The sequence below is a fragment of the Zea mays genome, chromosome 1 (genome assembly GCF_902167145.1).
Source record: "Zea mays cultivar B73 chromosome 1, Zm-B73-REFERENCE-NAM-5.0, whole genome shotgun sequence".
NCBI classification, from domain to species: Eukaryota; Viridiplantae; Streptophyta; class Magnoliopsida; order Poales; family Poaceae; genus Zea; species Zea mays.
The window spans coordinates 92,645,449-92,668,998 of NC_050096.1; the positions used below are offsets into that span (position 1 = coordinate 92,645,449).

The 23,550-nt window shown below is 47.2% G+C and overlaps 1 protein-coding gene across 1 annotated transcript; it reads left to right on the plus strand.

Moving 5' to 3' along the window:
• Nucleotides 1–15,462: 15,462 nt before the first annotated feature.
• On the plus strand, nt 15,463–17,091 carry LOC542649 (beta-expansin 7). The gene is made up of 4 exons (NM_001112173.1): nt 15,463–15,716; nt 15,818–15,927; nt 16,012–16,196; nt 16,487–17,091. Exons 1-4 carry the CDS (start codon nt 15,527–15,529, stop codon nt 16,806–16,808), a joined length of 807 nt encoding a protein of 268 aa, NP_001105643.1. The 5' UTR covers nt 15,463–15,526; the 3' UTR covers nt 16,809–17,091.
• The last annotated feature ends 6,459 nt before the right edge of the window (nt 17,092–23,550 follow it).

The window sequence follows — 23,550 nt, forward strand, 5'->3', positions numbered from 1 at the left end:
TAGCTAAATAATGATACTAGAAATGGAAAAGCTAAAAATGGACCTTAGATACAGCTAGTGCTTTTGGCAAACCGAACCCCTCAACCAAACAACTGCATGGTCTAGAGGTAGAGGAGTAGATTCCTCACACCGGGTAAGTCTAGCTGAGTATTAGTATACTCAGCCTTGCTTGTGGCATAATTTTTGCAGGTATGCTTCAGGATATGGTTGATGGTGTAACTTGGCCTACCACCCTGCCACCGGGTTGGACGGTCGAGTGGGATGCTGCTCCGGCAGGAGAGGAGCAGGAGGAGTAGTGGGCCAGGCCTTGCCCTATTCCTCGCTTTCGACGATATCGATTATCCGCTGCAATTTATTTTGTGAACTTATATCAGCTACTTGAAAAACTCTGATTTATTTAATAACTCCAGTACTTTAATTTGAGGTTTTCCTATTTTATTGTATTTCTTCTGTGACTCACCTTCGAGTGAGCTTGTGGTATTTGATCCTGGTTAAGTGGCTTTATCAGACTAGATCTGAGGGACTGACGAGTTATTCCGATTTAAGTGTGTTACAACCCTTGAGGCGTGACTAGGGCACTTAAGCTAGAATAATTCGGGAGGTTCTGCCACAGCTGGTATCGGAGCAAATACCACCACAGAGAAGAACAATAAACCATGAATACCAATTTTCAAAAATCTAAAACTTGCTTAGAAACTAGTGTGAATAGTCAGGACTAGACCACTAGACCTAGGACGAAAGGCCTTAGGAATAGTGGGAGAAATAGATGGCAAAGTAAGTAGGCCCTGTGGGCCAGTCCTTAGCTTTTTAAAGGATGCCTTAAGAGCACCCTTTTATTCAGAGAGGAGACGTTATTTTCAGCATGCATGCATTATAAAACTAAAAGGATTACGAACTAAAGAGGTAAAAATTTGAGCTAACCCGCTTTCTTTTAAAAACACCCAGGTTCCTTTTATTTTCTTCTTCCACCATAACCTTTACATCTGATACCCTTCTGCAGATGACCTCACCTACCCCCACCAATGGAGGAGACACTCATTTCAGCTCTGATTTCCTTTCTCACGATGGCTTTCCTTCCATCTTGTGGGAAGTGCTTGTTGGGGACTTGTTCTCAAGTGCTAAGAGTTAAGAACAAGGCAACATAGAAAACGTTAATCGTTAATGTCCTTCGTCCTCCGAAGCATTATCTCCCTTAGGACGTAATGACTTGCGGACGAAGGTTATGAAGGTCATACCTTCATAAATTCATCAAACAATGACGAAGGATAAAATATAAAATATAAAGAATGTAAAAGAAGACATGAACAATCATTTATTATTATTGAGCATGAACAAAAATATTACTGAGTTACAAGTATACCTTCAATCGGAAGAAACTGACAATACAAGCGTGACGCAAAAAGCGAATGCCAAGTCAGCGTGAACAGTACGAGGATACTGTTCACCTATTTATAGGCACGGGACACAGCCCTTACAAAATTACATTCATGCCCTTTACATTTGATAATAATTCTATAGTAGTCTATCGAGGTCTGAATAGCCTTTTCATCTCTAAGTCGGTTCCACTCTTTGCTGTTACGCCGAAGCTTTCCTGCTCACACCTTCGGCTCTGTATCAACCTTCGTATCATTCCGGTCTACAGCAATGCCGACTTGTCCGAGGATACCTGTTCACACATTGTACTCCAGAAATACTGTTAAATACTGTTTTTGAGGACCTTCGGATGCCGAAGGTTCCCAACAGTAGCCCCTCGCAATATTAATTTGTTTATAATAACGAATTCAGATTGCGACCTGGACAAAGGCTTTACGCCGAAGGTCCGAAAAAACACCTTCCCCTTGCTAGAATAGCAACATTCACTGACAAGTGGGGTCTTTGAATTTTCAACGCACCGAGCGTATAAATACGGCCATACCGCAAACTCTTTTAGCACGCTTTCTGGCCAACCACTCCTGCTCACTCAATTTTTAGCTCTTGTGCATTGTGATTTGCTAAGCTTTTAGCTTTGGAGCTTCGGATTTGAAAACAGTTTTTTAGCGTTTCCGAAGATGTCTGAAGCTGCTAAGAAGGCTGCTGCTGAGATGAAGCTGAGTCTTGATGAGGAGAAGAACTTAGGGTTTCTTATAGCGATGTCGAAGACCAACACAGAAAAAATCACCAAGGAGATTCTGGAAGGTCTGTCTGAAGATACTTGTGAGAGTGAAAGTTATGATGTGGACAGCGGTGGCGAAGACTCCGAAGATCGTCCCTGGCGACCAAGCCATTCAGTTTATGGTAAATCAACTATCATAGAGAATCATCTTGTTAACACGAGAGGAAGGTATTTCCGGGATCTGTCCGTTGTGAGGGCCGACGAAGGGGAGAAGACTTGTCCACACCCTGAAGAGAATGAAGTCGTAGTGTTCCGAAGTTTTCTGAAGGCTGGGCTGCGATTTCCCCTGAGCAGCTTCGTCGTGGAGGTGCTAAAAATTTTCGAAGTCTACCTTCACCAGCTTACCCCCGAGGCAATCATAAGGCTGAATATCTTCATGTGGGTCGTGCGAAGCCAAGGTCTGAAGCCTGATGCAAAAAGTTTCTGCAATATGCACGAGTTATCATACGAGACAATACCTTGGGGTAAGGAACAGTATCACAATAACTTTGGCTGCTACAATTTTGTTTCTCGGTCTGGGTCAAGCTGCCCCGTGCCAACTTTTCGGAAGAGATGGCCCAGCGGCTGGATGACAGAGTGGTTCTATGTAAAAAATGATCTGGAAGCACGAGAAGACATCAAAGGTATAATTATGCGTCCTATTTGGCAAAGCTTCGGCCTTCGCAGGCCGAAGGTTGAAATGAATGAAGCCGCCGAAGAATGCCAAAGAGCCTTCGGCGTTGTCTGTTCTTTTATAGGAACAAGGGACTTAGTACAAGAGCACATCGCCTTCAGGGTGTGGCCGCTTGCGGAGAAATGGGAAATGCCACAAGAAACCATTAAAGAAGCCGACGAAGGTGGACTTATCAGGTTTAAGTACACTTTTAAGTTTGGAGATAAATTTATTGAGCCAGATGATGAGTGGTTGAAAAGCATTGACAATTTAAGTGATGAGCTGCTTGGGACCTACTCGAAGGCCGAAGATACTGCAATGTCGGCAGCCTTCGGAGGCCGAAAAAAGAAGAGACTGAATCGGGTATTTGATGCCATCGGGTTTGTCTACCCTGACTATTGCTATCCCATTCGAAGGCAGAAGAGAAAAAACACAACCTCTGCAAAAGAAGAAGCTGCAGCTGCTCCTAGCGAGCCAGAACCGGAAAGAAAGAAGATAAAGGTTCTTACGCATCGGCCGCGCTATATTGAACCAGCTTCGGTGCCTGAGTTTACCGGAGAAACTTCTTCGGCATCCGAAGCTGAAAAACCAACCGAGCCAACTTTACTGCCAGAAGTCGCAGAAACAGCCGAAGTGCCAATAAAGTCAAAATTGGAACAATCAGAAATTTTGTTAATAGGAACAGAAGAGAAGGCCGAAGCGCCGTGCACAGAAAAAATGGAAGAGGTAAAGGAAGCAACTGAGGACTCCAAAACATCAGAAGTTTTGAGTCCTGCAGCAAACATTGGGTCAGCAAAAAATGAAAAAGTGCCAGCCATAACTCCGAAAAGAAAGAGAATGGCCAATGTGCTAGATGTACTGGAAACGATCAAATCTTCAAGCACACCTCCGAAGAAGACTGCTGGCACTCCTGAAACAGCAACTGAAATTTCTGGTTCTTCAGCTCCAGAGCAAGAGATTGAAGCCGAAGCTGGGCCCTCAGAGCCCGCAAAGGGAAAACCCTTGGAAAGTGAGGCAGAAAAAATAACAAAACCAACTTCTGTTGAAGAAACCGGTGTTGTTGCCCCCAAAGCATCCCCTAAAATTCGTGATTATATTTTCCATCATGCTTCGGGGAAAAAATTATCAGAAAAAGAAGAACAAGAGGCCCAGCATTATGCCCAAAAACTGAAATATCCAAAGGGGGCGTTAATATTTAATGGCAGTGGAGAAGAAGACTTCTTGTATTGTCTTCCCGACAGCAAGGAAATTTCTGTCTGCCGGGAGATGAGCAAGAGCTTCGGATTCCCGACTTTAGAAGACGGGCTCTCAGTGCTGTCGAAGAACGATCTGGCCGACAGCCTGGCTTACAATAGCTTAAAGGTACGATATATGAAATCCTTGTATTTTTCCGTTCATTTTAAACCTACTGACACACACATATTTCTTTTTGCAGGGCTTGATACTTAGCAATGCTCTGAGAGCACAGAAAGATGCTGAAGACGAAGGGTGTACTATAGCCCTGAGCAACCTTCGTTCCGAAGTAATTGAACTGAGGAACGAAGGTCTCAAAAAAGACAAAATACTATACTCATTGATAAATAAAATAAAGGAGGACGAAGCTGCTTTTAAAAATCAGGCTGAAGCTCAGAAACGCGAAATTGAAGACCTTCGGAAACAACTGGCCAGAGCCAAGGAAGAACGCATACTTGAAGAAACAAAGCGTGAACTCAGCGATCAATGGGCAGATCACCTAGAAGTGACTGTTGAAGAGCTTCGTTCGTCCAAAAAGAGATGCTACAACAAATCTGTAGATTGTGTTAAAAAATTAAAGGCTAGCTTCGCCAAGGTCGGCGCATTCTCAAGTGAGGAAAACTTTTCAAGAGGCAATCCCGAAGGTGTTATTGAATGGATTAACCACGAAGCCGAAGCCTTCGAAGAAATTCTAAATAGTCGAGGAGATATATGTGCCTTCTCTGGCGCCAGAGGGATTGCCACCATCTTAGAGAAGAAGGGCTGCGAACATGTAAAAATTTTAGCACAGTCTGAAGCTGCTTTGTCCTTTGAAGATACAAAAGATCCTTCGGCCGAAGCTAGCATAATTGGTGGAAAGTTTTTTACTGATATCTGGGAAAATGGTGGCCGAGAGATGGCCGGAGAAATTATTCGAAGAAGTGAAAAGGGCATTCACGATGCTAGAGAAGTAGCTGAGGCTGCTGACAAGAGCGCAGAAGCCGAAGGTCAATTAGGTACTAAATAATAGTTTTTATCGTGTTGTAATCTTTAGGCTTTAAGATCTGTTTGCGATTTGTAATAGCAATGCAGCCGTGTCCTGCTTCAGATCCGACTAAAGCGCCTTCGGACCCTCAGCCGAAGGGGGACGACGAAATTAAAAAGATGGCCGAAGATATTATGGATGAAGTTGTCGATCGACTATTGAACGAAGCTGCAGAAGTGGTACTTAGGGAAGACTAAATGCTGTTGTAAAAACATTTTAACTGTAACATGTGTAATATCTTGTAATCCTGTATGTAATATATTTGTTTTATTTTTCTTTATGGTTTAATTCTTTACGATGCATGAAACTTTGCATACGTACCGTTTTTGAGTCTTTGACGAAAAAACACCTTCCCTTCTTTTCATGCTTCGTGAAGAAGAATTACCATTTATCACAACAATATCCGAAGTATCCTGAAAAGTGTTGAAGCTTCGTAGAAACATTCTTCAAGGCTATACTTGAGAGATCAATATTGTTTCTCCTTGTGACTTGGCATGATTTGCCCCTTTTTTCAAAGCGTTTTCCCGAAGGTTGATATCATATCTCTTTCTTATGCCACATGCAGTATGATGTATGATGCTTATGTTATGCAAAGATGATGTGATGATGTTATGCTATGTAAGGTGATATTCCGAAGATACACGCATATCCGCGATAAAACACATAATCTTTTTGTGAATCAGCGTTGACTTTTCGCTATAAGCCTCCCTTAGGAGCTTCTTTGCCTTTTACTTCAGCGGAATCAGCGTTGACTTTTCGCTGTAAGCTCTGCATTCCCTTAGGAACGTCTTTGGAGCTTCTTCGCCTTTTACTTAGGCGGTATCAGCGTTGACTTTTCGCTGCATGCTCTGCATTCCTTTTGGAACGACTTTGGAGCAAAAAACTTACACTGCGCTCCCTTCGGAACGACTTTTTGTGACTTCGTCAAACTTACTCTGCGTTTGTTAGAACGACTTTTTGTTGCTTCGAAGAATTTTTGATAGTTCGAAGGTCCTTCTTATTATCACAAGTCTTTAAACTTCGATCAATTTAAGCCTTCGTCAATAGATGTGCTTAGACTCTGGCACAGTGCTATTGACTGTACGAGCTTCGGACTGCTCTCTGAAGTCCCTCTGGTGTGGGGTATACTGGCTCCCTTCTGGCTGCTGGCCTTGCTGCAACGGAGGTGGAGGCGGAGGCTGTTGCCAGGAAGCTTGAGGCTGGCTCGCCGAAGCAACAGAAACTGCAGGATGATTACCCACATATTCTGGGATGTAGGGCGAATGATACGAAGCTGTATGCATGACCTGCTTCGGCTGAGACTGTTGTGCTGCTGCTTCAGCTATTTCCTTTTGCTTCTGAATAGTAACATGGCACATCCTGGTAGTATGGCCTTTGTTCTCACCGCAGAATAAGCAAAAGATTCTTCTCGGTTGATCGCCAAATCTTCCTCCGAAGCCCCTGGCGCCTCTGCCTCTTGGAACTGGAGGTCGGAAGGAGCTTTGTTGTTGCCCTGAAGCCTGTGAGGAGTATTGTGGCCTTTGTTGCTGACTCCCTTTATCATCATTCTGAGTAGAATTGTGAATTGACCTGACATGCCTCGGGTAAGACCTTCCTCCGAAGCCCCTGGTCATTTCAGAAAACCTGAAAGCCTCCTCCCTTCTTTGACGAAAGTCATTGTCAGCCCGAATGTATTCGTCCATCTTCTGGAGCAGCTTTTCCAGTGTTTGTGGTGGCTTCCTGGCAAAATACTGTGCTGACGGCCCTGGCCGAAGCCCCTTGATCATAGCCTCAATGACAATCTCATTGGGCACTGTTGGCGCCTGTGCCCTCAATCGTAGAAACCTTCGGACATATGCCTGAAGGTACTCTTCATGGTCCTGAGTACACTGGAATAGAGCCTGAGCAGTTACTGGCTTCGTCTGAAACCCTTGAAAGCTAGTTAGCAACAAGTCCTTCAGCTTCTGCCACGAAGTGATCGTTCCTGGTCGAAGGGAGGAATACTAGGTTTGAGCAACACTTCTGACAGCCATGACGAAAGATTTGGCCATGACTGAAGCATTGCCACCATACGAAGACACTGTTGCTTCGTAGCTCATCAAAAACTGCTTCGGGTCTGAGTGGCCATCAAATACGGGGAGCTGAGGCGGCTTGTAGGACGGAGGCCAAGGTGTAGCCTGCAGCTCAGCGGACAGGGGAGAAGCATCATCAAAAACAAAATTCCCATGATGGAAATTGTCATACCAGTCATCTTCGTTGGGAAAGCCCTCCTGATGAAGGTCTTGATGCTGGGGCCTTCGGTGTTGCTCATCCTGAGCAAGATGACGGACTTCTTCAGAGGCTTCGTCTATCTGCCTCTGCAGTTCAGCTAGCCTGGCCATCTTCTCCTTCTTGCGTTGAACCTGCTGTTGAAGGATTTCCAGATTTTGAATCTCCTGATCTAGATCATCCTCCGGAGGTGTTGGACTGGTAGCCTTCCTCTTCTGGCTTCGTGCCTCTCTAAGAGAAAGGACGTCTTGATTGGGGTCCAGCGGCTGCAGCGTGCCAGTCCCTGCTGCTGAAGCCTTCTTCGGCGGCATGACGAAGATGATGCTTGCCGAAGGTGTTAAAAATCTCAAGAAATGGAAGTGAGTTCACCGGAGGTGGGCGCCAATGTTGGGGACTTGTTCTCAAGTGCTAAGAGTTAAGAACAAGGCAACATAGAAAACGTTAATCGTTAATGTCCTTCGTCCTCCGAAGCATTATCTCCCTTAGGACGTAATGACTTGCGGACGAAGGTTATGAAGGTCATACCTTCATAAATTCATCAAACAATGACGAAGGATAAAATATAAAATATAAAGAATGTAAAAGAAGACATGAACAATCATTTATTATTATTGAGCATGAACAAAAATATTACTGAGTTACAAGTATACCTTCAATCGGAAGAAACTGACAATACAAGCGTGACGCAAAAAGCGAATGCCAAGTCAGCGTGAACAGTACGAGGATACTGTTCACCTATTTATAGGCACGGGACACAGCCCTTACAAAATTACATTCATGCCCTTTACATTTGATAATAATTCTATAGTAGTCTATCGAGGTCTGAATAGCCTTTTCATCTCTAAGTCGGTTCCACTCTTTGCTGTTACGCCGAAGCTTCCTGCTCACACCTTCGGCTCTGTATCAACCTTCGTATCATTCCGGTCTACAGCAATGCCGACTTGTCCGAGGATACCTGTTCACACATTGTACTCCAGAAATACTGTTAAATACTGTTTTTGAGGACCTTCGGATGCCGAAGGTTCCCAACAGTGCTTAACTCCACCGGTTACCCTACGCCTCCTTTGTACACGGTGCAGCTGTACGAGGAGCATCGGGTACCACATTGCCGAGTCTGGCTGACTCTGGAGGCTCATCCCCTTCAGCCAGGTTGGCGTTCTCTTGACTCCGAAATGATTGGATTCAGGACAGACGACACCACTGAGGCGACAGCAATGAAGACCCTGACGACTTTCTGTGGCTACCATTCCCTGGAGATGGTGATGCACCCCTTGGGACTCTTCCCTGCTGAGAAGAAGGATGACCCCATGTAGTGCAACCACGTGAGCCATGTGAAAGACGTATGTGCGATGTATCCTGACTTGGTTGGAAGGATCACTGTTCAGTGCATGAGCGCGCTGTACCGCCTTCAGGCCCTGCAGAGCGACGCTATGGCACATCTTGCTAACCTCGCTCAAACCACCAATCTCACCCTCGACAACCGAGAGGACTTCGTGGTCGACTTGTCCTCTGAGTTGGTGGAGGACCTACAGGTGGAAAGGCTGAGCCAACGCATCACCACCTTGGAGCAACATGTGGAGATCCGAGACAACACCATTGATGTCTTGGAAAACCAGCTCCATGATGTGCAACAGGAACTTGAAGAAGCTAATGACCGCCTGGACATGCATCACCTGGAGATGGAGGCCAATGAGGCCAGAAGCGAGGGAGAAGAGGCTCCTGAGAAGTTAGGACCAGCCCCTGGTGCCAATGTGACGACCTCCGTGATGCCCCCTTCACCCGCATTTATTGTCGCTTCCACTACTTAGGGTTGACGAGTCGTTTTGACGTTTTAGGAGGATAGAAACCTACGCGAGCTTAGTTAATGATAGATTTTGGACTAGGCTTACGGGTACTTTCCCCTAATTGATGTAACCCTTGAGAACTTTTGAGATCCGTGGAATGTTTGTAACCATGATTATCCTCGCTCGAACTTAATTTTATGATTATGGCAATTTATTTCCATATGAGATAATAGCATGTTGTTCGAAATTATGAATTGGGATGACAATGGCGACAATCTCTGTTTTCATATGGCAGCTAGGCAGCGTCGCGGGCAAAACGAGCAAGTTCCCCCGCCACCTCCTCCAGCTCCCACGGTGCAGGAGCTGATGGCGCAGCAGAACGAGATTCTGCGACAAAGATATTCCAAATAATTCAATCTTAATCCAAGTTATAACTTGTTTAGAAGTACTATTTTAATATAGTTATGGATGAAAAACACTAACTTTTAATTAAAAAGTAAATCTAATGAGTATAAGTTAAACCATCATTTAATTATCTCTAAAAACATGATAAAATAATATTGTTTAATGTGTAGACAATTTTAATATGAAGCTAACGAAACTTGAACGGGTCTAATCGGAGTTAAAATGATCAAGATATGATTTATCTAAGGTTCTAGGTATTCTAACATTTATTTTACACTTAAAGAAATGTTTTTCTGTTGTTTTCCATGATTTTCCTTATTTATTTTACTTGATTTATTAAAAGTAGGATGGCAGACATTATTTCTATAAAACTTAGGGTCTCTGGTACAAATAAGGACATACTTGAAACATTCTTCGAACTGCCCTGGACTGCGGATTATTTATGCATAAACCCAGGGGCTCTTATGGCATTTGTCAAGGCCGAAGAGGTATGCAGCGATCCGAGCCACCCGGTCAGATCTAGCGGTCTAGATTAGAAGGCTGAAAGGGGGTACGCTATGCAGGCCATTGGATCGCTGATCGACGCCCATGATTCAACTTTGCCAAAAATGGTATTTTATGATCTAATATCTACCGTAGGTTCATTGTTCAATGCCCAGATGACCCTCGGGGTGAACAGGCATTCATGATTAAATCCGGATCACACATAGTCGATCTAATGGTCAGAGTTACCCCACTCATCTCCCATCCTCCGTTAGCTGGACTCGTACGCGATCTCAGGTATACATTGTTTTCGTACATTATTCATAGATTATGTAATTTCGTTTGATGTGGTCATTTAATATTTACTATATAGTTATTAGTTAGTATATATTTATTACTTAGTAAGTTTTTAGGCTTAAGTATATAGCCATTATTGAGTTAGTAATCCATTTTTGCAATAGATGGACACCCTAGTGACACTATACCATGGAGGAAGCGTGGGGATAGATGCTTATGGGAATGTTACTTTTGATGGTATGAAGATCGTGACCATGTTGTTCGATGAAAGACCATCTTTTGACAAGATTTTCGCTCGAGCTTGTGAGGAGATTAGTTGCGACATAAACGACCGTAGAATATCAATTCAGGGTTTGTTGTCCCATATTACATATGGAACAGTTGTCCGACGGTTGATCTCCATTGCCTCAGAAGATGATTGGGTGAGATATGTAAGAATCGTGAAGACCATGCTTCCACCATGTTTGGATGTGGTTGCTCAGCCGTTATCTGTTACTCATCGTGATGCTCCAGTCGGGTTGACTCCACAAATTCCCAATGCATCTCGTATTGAAGCTCCTTTGGTAGAGCTTCCGGAAGAAGTGGTTGTTGTGCCCGATGCTCAATCGGGGCGGCACGAGTATGGGATTTCTCGTCCTCTCCCTGGCATTTGTGGGGCTTCTAATCCGGTGGTACCCCCCCAAGAGATCCCATTGACCCAGGATCCAGTTCAGAATCATCCTAGTAAGTGTCTTTGACACGTTGTTCATATCCATCGTTATTTCGTTTGATTAGACTTTTTAATGTGGTATTTCTTGCTTCGACCCGATGCAGGATCTCCACAAATCGATAATGGTGCTTATCTTGATGTGCCTGTGTCATATAATATGGACAACATATGAAGGGCATCCAATAGTGTTGATGTTCAGATTGAGGATGAGGAGGAGCCATATGAGGCTGCACGGGCCTTAGATTCTGATGATGATCGTCCGGTTCAAGAAATGACCGAGCAAGAAATTGAACTCATAAGACGTTTGTGTCCGGAGCGTGATCCTGCAGTACATGAATTTAGCAGTCTAAGTCATTCTACCCGTGCATATGCTGAAGGACGTGATGATGAACTGCTAGAGGCTCCGGATAACGCCGACAACATTGAGATTAAGGTAGGCTTACTTTTCAAGGACCTGCCTACACTGAGACGATGGCTACAGGAATATTCTGTGAACCGCAAGAGGCCGCAAGATACGTCCGGATATAACTCACGAGGACGACCTCTCTTCTGCCTCAACGCCTCTCGGTACATGTCTTTCATCTAATAAACGATTATAATTATCACTTGTACCTAATATGCTTTATAACAGGTTTACACAAACTATCAAATAAAATATACTCATCATATTAATGATACTATATATATTATGAGCAACTATGAAAGTAATAATCGAAATGATTATATAATAAGTTTACACAAACTATCAAACTATGAAACTATGAGCAACTATGAAACTAACAACCAAATATACAAAACAAATCAGTTGGGCACCATACCTTGGTCTACGAAGTAAACTACCTCGAATCTTTGAATCCAAATAAATTTGACGAAGTTTTGAAATGAGAGGAATTGTGCTGCTCTCGGCCAGCAGCGCGGCTGTTTTATAGGCGTCCGTAGCTCGGCGCCCAAATCTGTGGCGCCGAGCTACAAGGCCGCGTCACCGCCACATCGCTGCCACGTCAGCCCTGGGCGCAGGTAGCCGTTGTTGCCACGTCATACCTCGGCGCCATAGGTTGTGGCGCCGAGATGTGTTACCTCGGCGCCACAGCCTATGGCACCGAGCATCGGGTCTAAACGTGCAAATAAAATTTCTGGGGGTCCAAACGTAAATATTTTTCAAAAGTAGGGTTAAAATACAAAAAACTTGGTCCCATCCTTTCCCCTGTTCTCTGGTCGGCGGCGCCTCATTCCCTCACGGCAGAGTTTCTCCGATGATATCGTAACCCATGCTCTGGTGCTCGATTCCTGATACCGATAGGTCTTAAACGAAGCATAGTTTATCGCGCATCAATCAAGGCACTTCTTACATGGTATGGCGGCGGAGGCGGCGCTGCCCACGACGAAATGCGGCCCCGCGGTGGCATAGTGGTTCCGGTGAGAAATTCCCGGAGCCCCGCGGTCTCTCGCGCTCCACGACACACCCATGTGTGATCCCTACGATCTGGTGAAGCTCCCTGGCACACCCTCGAAGGCAAACTGGCGATGCCCATGAGGATCAACTGCGGCGGCCGCATGTTCATCACTCTGCTCGGTGAGGAGCTCTCGGGTTTGATGGAGGATAGAGGGGGACGCGGCCCTAACTTTATACTCCGCGAGGCGCAAGAATTCCAGGGAGGGAGCAACGACTAAGGTCTTGTTTGGGTAAGAAGGGATTGAAGTGGATTGAAGTGTATTTTAGGGATTGAAAGGGAAATTAGTTCATATTACACTTCAATACACCTTGTACCACCTCAATCCACTCCAATACAAGATTACCCAAACAAGCCCTAACTTGGGCGCGAAGACGTCGGCTAGTTGTTACGGTTCGAGGATGAGGAGTCCTCCGACAACAGGGGCCCACGCGTAGAGAGAAGCAGCACGGTACCAAGCACGTGCTGCGGGGACGCCCTGACGAGGCGGGTCCACCGGCCAGTGATACTTAGAGAGTCATCATATGTGGGGCTGACCCATGGGGGCCGCATGTCGGCACGCAAGGCAAGCGCGGGGTCTGCCCGGTCGTGGGCCGCACGGGTTGCAATGCCGAGGTTGGAGCTGGGTTGGTAGTGTTTTTGGCCCAGAGAGTAGGTCGGGTAAGTCATTTTGTTTTCTGTTTTTTTATTCTGTTCTCTATTCTAATTCAAAATAAATGCACAGTCAAAACCTCAACACGAATGCATGAATATAATTTTAATAATCCATTTGTTATCTTATTCATGAAATTGCTTTTGAATATGTCACTTATATACTCCAAATTGTATTTTTAAGAAAGTAATTTCTAATGTATAATATATTTTAATTTAGATATCTAAGAAGGTATTTGTAACCACATAACTCATATAAGGATCTTTTATATAATCTCTTTAAAAACATTTATTTAAGTTACAGAATAAATATTCCTAAATTACCCAAAATAGGATTTTGGGGTGTTACACTCGTTGATCCTTTAATGTTGCTCATCGCCCATCATCCATGTTATCTATTCATATATGATGTTGCCCCTTCAGTACCTCTCTAGCCTCTACTTCGATGTTTGGTGACTATAGGGCTCCATCCCCAAGGAAGACGATGATGCAATATCTATAGTTTTAGCTGCTGCCACTGCCATACGCATTACTCGTGTACGGTGCCAAGTATGGCTATGATGTTTGGACCTAGCGCTACGAGCATAGGGCTCCCATAAGATGGCATACCGCCCTCTTGTCAGCGATGGCATTGTGGTCGAATCGGTTTGTTCGAGAGCTTAGGGCATTGATGCTCGCCAAGCCATCAAACTCTTACAAAATCTATACTTGATAGTTGGTTCAACAGAACAACTTTTAGCTTTTTCACAACCGTTGGCTCGTAACAACTTCCTTACAACTCACAATTAGAATTAGATTTTCAGAAATCTACAGATAAACAAAAAAAACTTTCTTAATTATTTCAAGGATAAAAATTTAAAAAATAGATAATTTAAAAGTTGAAAAAGTAAGGTAGACCCAAGAGTTCATGAGACATAAAAGTCACCGGAACTTAAGCTAAGGTGTCAATTGGAGCATGCATATTTAAAGACACACGGAGGGAGTATACTTTTATCATAACAATATAGAGATTGCAGGCTATCTATATGATTATTGTGGCACGAAATAACTAGTGGGCAAACTATACAAAGTAAAAGTAATATGTGTTAATTGTAGACAATAAACATACACAAAATTCTAATGATTTGGATTTCCGAGATTCTTAGAACTCGTACGTGTAGTGCCAATTATTCTCGTACTGAGTGACCAAAATGGCATATTCCAACGCAAGTTCAACATGGTTATTTAGTAATTTTATCATGGTATTCAATTAGAGTATCTTAAAGTTGACTAGCTATTTATAAAAGATCTCACTATTTATGACATTAAATAAGTATGGTTAGATTCTTATGAGACATTTCTTAAATATACGTATCTAGTGTCATAAATGTGAATATTTGTATCTATAGAATAGGTTAAACTATAGATATTACAACAATTAATACACCTAGAATTGCATTTATTAGAATGGAGGTAATGCACAGAGTTGTTGCAAATATTGTGTATTTATTATCTTTGTATCTGTATTTAAATTACATTTATACTCATATATGTATCTATATCTATCCTATATCTATATCTATATCTTTAAATGTAAATGCATTTTTGTATTTGCATATACATATCTATAACCATAACCCCACTAGAATTCTATCACCAGATGCATGCAAGTCATCGACGTGAGCAGAGTGCATTGAACTATGGTACTACCTATCTATTTATGCAAGCTATCCACGTCATCATCAAACTATATTATCTAGTGCCAAATATTAATTTGTCCATATCAGCACACCAAACTATCAACTAACACTGTCACCAGCAATTTTCTTGAGGAGTAAAATTGAACGCAAGGAGTATATCATTACCTTGGGGTTGTAAGAAAGCACAAAGGAAATTTAGTCCAAATAATCTTCAAAATAAATTTATGTTTTCTTGAGTGCTAGCCTAAACTGCCAAGGTAATTTCCTATTTCTCATTACAAAATCGCTACGGTAACCACTCAGTTAATTCCTTTGGTATTTGGTCAAATGATTTTGTGAGCAGCAGTTTTCAAGGTTCCTCTGAGGGGTACTTGATCCTAGGGATATATATTCAGTTTTCTGCTAGTGACAAATATAATATTGTTACAATCCATAATGCTAGTATCTTCGATAGCTAGCTGCCAAGAAGCCGTGACTTTGTAAAATAGTGCACGCAGCATGAGCCGAAGGCCGAAGCCTCTCTATTCCGATCCTCCCATGATTTGCTCCAAAGCCATGTGACCCCTACGAAAGAAACGTCGGGTGCAACGGCCGTTGATGGCGATCGCAGCCGGCCGCTATGCGTTCCTTCGATTCACTTCCTGCCTGCCTATAAATACCACGGCAAGGTTGCTCTTCCTCGGCCATCGAGACACACACAGAACTTCTCCTGTCGGCCTACTAATACAGCTAGCTAGCTGCCCTCTTAGGTATACTGTGATGGCCACAACCTTGTCCTCCACAGTAGTAGTTGCACTTGGTGCACCTCTCTTCTTGCTCCTTGTAACGTGTGGCTCGTGCGCGAGGCCGGTGAGCTTTAACGCCTCCGACCTCACCGCCGATCCCGGCTGGGATGCTGCCAGGGCCACCTGGTACGGTGCGCCCACCGGCGCCGGCCCTGATGACGACGGTAAGTACACGAATTAACAATGGTGCATCCATGGTCTCATTGTGCATGCCGCCGTGCAATGGTGCATAGCGTTGTTTTGATCTGAATCCGAATGCATGCAGGTGGTGCCTGTGGATTCAAGAACGTGAATCTGCCGCCGTTCTCGGCAATGACGTCGTGCGGCAACGAGCCCCTGTTCAAGGACGGCAAGGGCTGCGGCTCCTGCTACCAGGTACACAGTAGCGGCCGGTGATCCTTTGTTTGCCTGCCTTTCATGGAAACGGAAAAGCTGGAGCCGTTTTACTTGACTTTCCAGATACGATGCCAAAACCACCCGGCCTGCTCCGGCAACCCAGAGACGGTGATCATCACTGACATGAACTACTACCCCGTGGCCAAGTACCACTTCGACCTCAGCGGCACGGCGTTCGGCGCCATGGCCAAGCCCGGCCGCAACGACGAGCTCCGCCACGCCGGCATCATCGACATCCAGTTCAAGAGGTATATATGGTCCGTAACACGCACCGCTCGTTGCACAGATCGAACCACACCACAGACGACGACGGGCCGGGCGGCCGCCTACATACGCCAACAGAATCATATCTCTATATATTCGCTCGCCGTGGAGCCCTTGTACTTTTGCTCAACTAACTCTAACGACAACGACCGGTTTTAACTCTACACAGTTTGGCGTTTGTGCGTTCATGCATGCCTGCCTGTGGACTAATAAGTGTTCCCAAGCTCTTGCCTAATAATCCAAGCACATCACATGGCTTGTTCTGTTCCTGTAGGGTGCCCTGCAACTACCCCGGGCAGAAGGTGACGTTCCACGTCGAGGAGGGCTCCAACCCCGTCTACTTCGCGGTGCTGGTCGAGTTCGAAGACGGCGACGGCGACGCGGTGCAGGTGGACCTCATGGAGGCCAACTCTGCGTCGTGGACGCCGATGCGCGAGTCCTGGGGATCCATCTGGAGGCTCGACTCCGGCCACCGCCTCACCGCGCCATTCTCCCTGCGCATTACGAACGAGTCCGGCAAGACGCTGGTGGCTGACCATGTCATCCCCGCCAACTGGGTGCCCAACACCTACTACCGTTCTATCGTCCAGTATTAGCCGCTCCCAGCTGCTGCGCCGGCCGGATAATAATATACAATTCTGTGTCATTGTGCTTTACTATTAGTTTGGTATTAGTATTGTATTTCTGCATGGGACTGATGAGGCACAGAGCTGAAGTGAGGTGCCTCACTCCATTGCTAATTTGCTACTAGGTGTTAAGTTGGTGTGCGGCTTCAGGGAGTTGAAGACTGGGAAGTGGAGGAAGCAGTGCTTTTTCCCGCCCATTGTCGTGAATGCATGTACCAGTGCGATTAAGATTATATAAATTATATTGACAGTATTCTGTGTGCCATATATCCCATATTGTATACTAGAGCCTGTATGCTTCGCTCGATCTCTCTTTTGCTTCAGTCATGGTTATTAGTCATGTTTATTATGCAGCCGACTTAAGTGGACTTTTCTGAAATCTCTACTGTATAAAGCACGTGTGTCAAACACTTATCACCCCTTCCCCTTCCATTAACCTCTCCCTCATTTAAATGATAAAAAACTAAAATTATATACAAATAATAATTCAAATTATGATTGTTGGTTCGAAACCCAAATTCACACCCACCTAGCTAACATAATCTACATGTCGTTGTGTTTTATACTTTATACTTAAATATAAATAGAAACCATAGCAGCGTAGGGCACTTTGCTAGTTATCATTATGTATGAGTCCCATTATAATACATGAATTATTTTAGTTCCTGACAAAGACAAAACCCATCACGCCAAGTCAATATACGTTACTTTTGATTACTTATTTTATTCATTTTTCTGATTCATGTACCTTCCATTATTTTATTATTATTCCTTTATTGCTTATGCTGACAGTGTTTATCATCCAGAGGCTGTAGCCTAAACTTCAATAAATATTCGTTGTGTCTGCAAACCTCTTGCAGAGTACAAAAGTTTCTGAGCCTGACACTAGTAGAAAAGATCTCATAGCCTGCGGCACCCACAAATTATCACTGGCGGTTTCAGTTATCGCGCGCCAGTAAAAAAAACGAGGTGGGTGTTGGAACTTGCTCTTATGCGGAGCCATCTATGACCGGATGTGGGGTCCGCACGGTCGCGAGGTGGTTAGGGAGCGGGCCGAGACGGCGAGGGTTCAGGTAACGTTTGGCGTTTGTTTGGAGTTTGCTGGATGTGGGCTATATGTGGTTTTGCTGAATTTGTGTGCTGTGTCTTAGGCGGCGCGTGACGAGAGGGTGGATGACTTCGGGGCGTTGAACAGCGCGCTGCCTGACCCAGAGCCGACCCCGGCGGAGGCCGTGTCCGGGGCCGCCCTGGAGCCGCCCCCGGAGACTGCGGAAGGCGCACCGGATGCCCCCGCATCCGCTGCGGCCGACGGAGACCTGCCCCCAGAGACCGCCGAAGGCGCGCCTGATGCCCCCGCAGCCGCTGCACCGAGTGCTGAAGATCCTGCGACGGTGGCGGCGGAGGCGACAACGGAGGCAACGGCGGAGGCTCCCGCAACGGCAGGGTCTTCGCAGGTGGCGTAGTGGGTGTAGATAGTTAGGGAATTTTGGATATGTTGCTGAATTTTGGTTGCTGCGCAGGTTCAAGATTTTGGGCCTGCGCACGCAACCGCCACTACTAAATTTTTGGCGGCTTCGACCGTGGATGGTGGTAATAAATGTGATGGGTCTGCATCTGAGTTTTCTGATTTTGCTGACTCTGGGAGCTCGGTTGAGTGGACTGAGGAGTCGTCGGAGGAGGACTTGGATTACTTTGCGGCCTTGGATGCGGCTGCGGCGGAGGCTTCACCGCACGCCGCGGACACAGATGTGCCTGGTCCTAGCACCGGGCGCCGGCGGCGAAGGGCGGTTGCGAAGCGTAGAGTGAGTGGGGCGGAGGGAGGTCGGCTTCGTGTGAGTAGGGCTGGCCGGCAGGAACTGTTGTCTTTGCCGGCCGCCGTGAGTACAGGTGAAGGGGAATTGCGAAGTCTTTTTGCGGGTGAGGAGCTTAGGATAATGTTATTTAATTATAGGGAGATGGGAATTATTCCTAAGGTTGAGCCGATGTAGAGTGTGGTGCCCTCGCTTGTATATGTGTAAAGGCTTGTATGATGAGGTTGTGTGCTCCCGCACACTTGGCTATGCTTGCGAAGGCGTTGTGTACTTGGTCTGGTGTGTTTTGTTATGCTGTGCTGGTGCGCATATAGTCGGTCTTGGCGCGGACGGTTTGGTGTTGTCGTTTTTGCTTTTGTTGTGCTAGTCCGGCTGCACCCTTAGGCGGCTTCTGCATGGATAGTCTACGCGGTAGACTTCGGTTTCTTCGCACTTGTTGTGCTGGTCCGGCTGCACCCTTGGGCGACTTCTGCGCGGATAGTCTTCGCGGTAGACTTCGGTTTCTTCGCACTTGTTGTGCTAGTCCTGCTGCACCCTTAGGCGACTTCTGCACGGATAGTCTTCGCGGTAGACTTCAGTTTTTTCGCACTTGTTGTGCTGGTCCGGCTGCACCCTTAGGCGACTTCTGCGCGGATAGTCTTCGCGGTAGACTTTGGTTTTTTCGCACTTGTTGTGCTGGTCCGGCTGCACCCTTAGGCGACTTCTGCGCGGATAGTCTTCGCGGTAGACTTCGGTTTTTTCGCACTTGTTGTGCTGGTCCGGCTACACCCTTGGGCGACTTCTGCGCGGATTTGTCGCACGCGAGGGTGGCTAGCGCTGAGCCTCGCGGTGACCTCGTATTGGTCGAATGTCGAAGACCGTCGTCGCGGTCTTTTTTCGACGCATGTTTTTGCGGGGGATTTTTCACACATATATTACATGGCTTCGCCTCGTTAAAAACCTCACCCCCCGGGAGGAAAAGAGTGCGGGCCAGTATAAGATTGTTTTTGCGGACTACAAGGGCGAAATCAGCCCTGATGAGTCAAACAAAAAATTTGCGGAGGTTGTCGATGTTGCAGGAGTGCTCCAGGTCTTCGCCGTTTGGCGTTGTGAGCCTGTAAGCGCTGGGGGAAGCTTTCGTCTTGACTATAAAGGGGCCCTCCCACTTGGGCTCCAGCTTGCCCCTAGACTCTGTCCGAGCTGTTCGGACGAGTACGAGGTCCCCTTCGCTGAATTCCCTCGGGATGACTGCGTGGTCGCGCCATGCTTTTGTCTGGGCTTGGTACTTGTTTAGGGCCTGTAGGGCGAAGACTCGGTCTCCGTCAATGAGATCCTTTGAAGTTGGCTCGTCCACGTCGGGGACGGCTGACGGAACTGTTCGCGGGGACCCATGTTTTATTTCTTGTGGGGTCATGGCCTCCGATCCGTATAGAAGGCGGAAAGGAGTAAAGCCGGTCGCCCTGCACTCAGTCGTGTTTAGTGCCCAGACTGCCTCGGGTAACAAATCGGTCCATCTGCCCTTTTTTCATCGAGGAGCATCTTTTTGACAGCTGTGAAGATTTTCCTATTGGCGCGTTCCACGACTCCGTTGGACTGCGGATGATAGACTGAGGCGAAGGCAAGCTTGGTGCCAATGGAGAAGCAAAAATCCTTGAAGTCTTGGCTGTCAAACTGCTTGCCGTTGTCAACTGTTAGTTCGGACGGTACTCCGAAGCGGCAAACGATGTTTTGCCAAAAGAATTTCTGGGCTGTTTTTGATGTTATTGTGGAAACAGCCCTTGCCTCGATCCATTTGGTGAAGTACTCGACAGCGACGAAGGCGAACTTAAGGTTCCCCTGAGCGGTGGGCAGGGGCCCGACAATGTCCAGGCCCCAGCGCTGGAGAGGCCATGTGTCGGCGATCATCTTTGTATACTGCGAGGGGCTGCTTGACCGAGGGGAAAACTTCTGGCAGGCTTCACAGGACCTTGTGACCCGATTTGCGGCGCAGATCATTGCGGGCCAGTAAAAGCCTTGGCGGATCACCTTAGCAGCTAGGGCCCTTGGCCCTGCGTGCGAGCCGCACGTGCCACTGTGGACTTCGCGTAGGATCTGGATGCCTTCGGTTTTGGTGACGCACTTAAGCATTGGCTGACTGACCCCTTTCTTGTAGAGTTGGCCTTCAATCAGTGCGAAGTCTCGGCTTCGATGTCTGAGGCGCTTGGCCTCACTGATGTCGGTTGGATGATAGTACCCCTGTAGGAACAGGGTTATTGGTGCCCGCCAGTCTTCGGTCATGATAAGGTTGACTATGCGGTGGCCCTCGCTGTCATTAGTTATTTGGAGCCCTTTGGGGCTCCGGACGGCTAGCGTGCCGATGACATGAAAGAACACGTCGGAGGGCAAGGACTCGCCCCTGGCGGCGGCCTTGGCCAATGCGTCGGCCTCTTCATTCTTGGCCCGATCGACATGCTGCAAGGTGAATCCCTTAAATTGTCTCTCGAGGCTTCGGATGGCCGCGAGGTATTGCATAAGCGCGGGGTCCTTTGCTGCATAGTCTTTCTCGACTTGGCCGGCAACTACCTTAGAGTCTGTTTTGATGATTCCGGTGGTGACTCCGAGGGCCCTTAGCTTGCGGAGGCCGAGGATGACTGCTTCGTATTCTGCTATATTATTTGTGCATCTGTCGGATTCCAGAGCGAAGCTGAGGCGTGCTGCATATCTGTGCTTGACCCCGACTGGTGAGGTGATGACTGCAGCGGCGCCCGCCCCCGCATGGCACCATGCGCCGTCGCAATGGATCGTCCAAACCTTCTTTGTGGACTGGTCTGGCTGTGTCGTTGGCCCAGTCCAGTCGACAACGAAGTCTGCCAGGACTTGTGACTTGATGGCTGTCCTGGGCTCGAAGCTGATGTGGTAGCCGGAGAGTTCGGCCGCCCACTTGGCAATCCTCACCGATGCCTCCGGGTTTCTGAACAATTCGCCGAGTCCCCTGTCTGAGGTGACTCGGACCTTGAATGCTTCGAAGTAATGGCGCAGTTTGCGCGAAGACATAACGACTGCGTAGGCAATCTTCTCCAACTCTGTCATGTTGCACTTGGACGGTGTCAGCACTTCGGAGACATAGTAAACAGGGCACTGCTTGACCACGCCCTCAACTGTCTGCTCCTGCACTAGTGCCGCGCTGACCGCATGCGGCGAAGCCGCGACGTAGAGCAACAGGGGGAGCGAGGAGTCGGGGCTTGTAAGGACGGCCAACTCTGTCAGGTACTGTTTTAATGAGGCGAAGGCCGCCGCCTGCTCTAGTCCCCAGGCGAAGTCTTTTGCACCACGGAGTGTTTTGAGGAAGGGGAGACTTCGCTCGGCGGACCTGGAGATGAATCTGTTGAGAGCGGCCAACCTGCCTGTCAGGCGCTGGACGTCTCTGGCGGACTGCGGAGGCGTCATGTTTATGATGGCCTGAATCTTGGTTGGGTTGGCCTCGAGGCCACGGTGTGATACCAGGTAGCCCAATATTTTGCCTTGGCGAACGCCGAAGACACACTTTTCCGGGTTTAGGCGGAGTCGTGCGTCTCGCATGTTCGCGAATGTCTCGGCGAGGTCGGCGAGATGGTCCTCCTTGCTCTTGCTGGCGACGACAATGTCGTCCACATATGTGAATATATTTCTGTCGACCTGCCCTTCGAGCACTGTTTTGGTAAACCTGAAGAAGGTGGACTCGACGTTCTTGAGTCCCTCCGTCATTCTGATGAAGCAATATGTGCCGAAGGGTGTTATAAAGCTGGTGCTAGCCTTGTCTTCCTCTTTCATGTATATCTGGTGGTAACCGGAGAAGCAGTCGAGGAGAGACATGACCTCGCATCCGGCCGCGCTATCGACTATTTTGTCGATCCGTGGCAACGGGAAATTGTCCTTTGGGCAGGCCTTGTTGAGACTGGTGAAGTCGATGCACATTCGCCACTTCTCGCTTTTTTTCTGCACCATTACAACATTGGAGAGCCACGTGGGATAAGCCACCGGCTCGATGAATTTGGCTTCCAGGAGGCGGTGCACCTCCGCCTTGGCGGCCTCTGTCTTCTCGTCGGACATTTTGCGAAGTCTCTGCTTTTTTGGTCGCACCGAAGGGTCAATTCCCAAGCTGTGCTCAATTATGGATCGGCTGACTCCGACCAAATCGAGGGCAGACCAGGCGAAGACGTCTTTATTCTTGGACAGGCAGCAGAGGAGCTTCTCCTCTTCATGCGAAGTGAGGTCTTCGCAGATAGTGACTGTCTGCTTGGGCGTGGCCTGATCGAGGGGGACAGTCTTGGTCCCGTCGTTGCTCTGCAGCTGTGCCTTGTCGTGCTGCTTATTGGTTGGGCTAGCGGGCGCGGGGACCTCGCGCTGGGCCGTGAGGCAGTGCACGTTTCTCTGACCGGGCACGAAGTCCCGCTCTATGTTGCGCGCAGTCTGTTGATTGCCGTAGACCGTAATGATGCCTAACAGACCTGGTATCTTCATACACAGGTACAGTCCGTGGATGGCTGCTTCGAACTTATTGATGGAGCCCCGACCCATGATGGCATTGTATGGATATACCATATCCATGATATCAAAGGTTACTTGCTCGCTTCAGGCATTGGGTGCTACACCAAAGGAGAGAGGCAGCTCTATTTTGCCGACAGGAAAGGTGCCCTTGCCGCCGAAGCCATACAACGGGTTGTCCGAAGGCTTGAGCAGGCTGTGGCTTATGCCCATGCGATCGAAGGCGTGGAGAAAGATGATGTCCGCCTGACTGCCATTGTCAACTAGGACTTTCTGCAGGTCGCAGCCTGCCACGCTGCAATTGATGACCATGGCGTCGCAGTGGGGGGCGCTGCGTAGGTCGACATCTCGTGCGTCAAAGATTAACGGTATGTGGGACCACTTTGTCTGCACGACTGGGCCGGTGACGGCGACGTGGT

Bases quoted from the DNA above. Each gene is read 5' to 3' on its own strand.
- LOC542649 (NM_001112173.1), top strand. From the start codon at position 15,527: ATGGCCACAACCTTGTCCTCCACAGTAGTAGTTGCACTTGGTGCACCT. The intron at 15,928-16,011 runs GTACACAGTAGC...TTGACTTTCCAG, and splicing joins GCTGCGGCTCCTGCTACCAG to ATACGATGCCAAAACCACCC. The intron at 16,197-16,486 runs GTATATATGGTC...CTGTTCCTGTAG, and splicing joins ATCGACATCCAGTTCAAGAG to GGTGCCCTGCAACTACCCCG.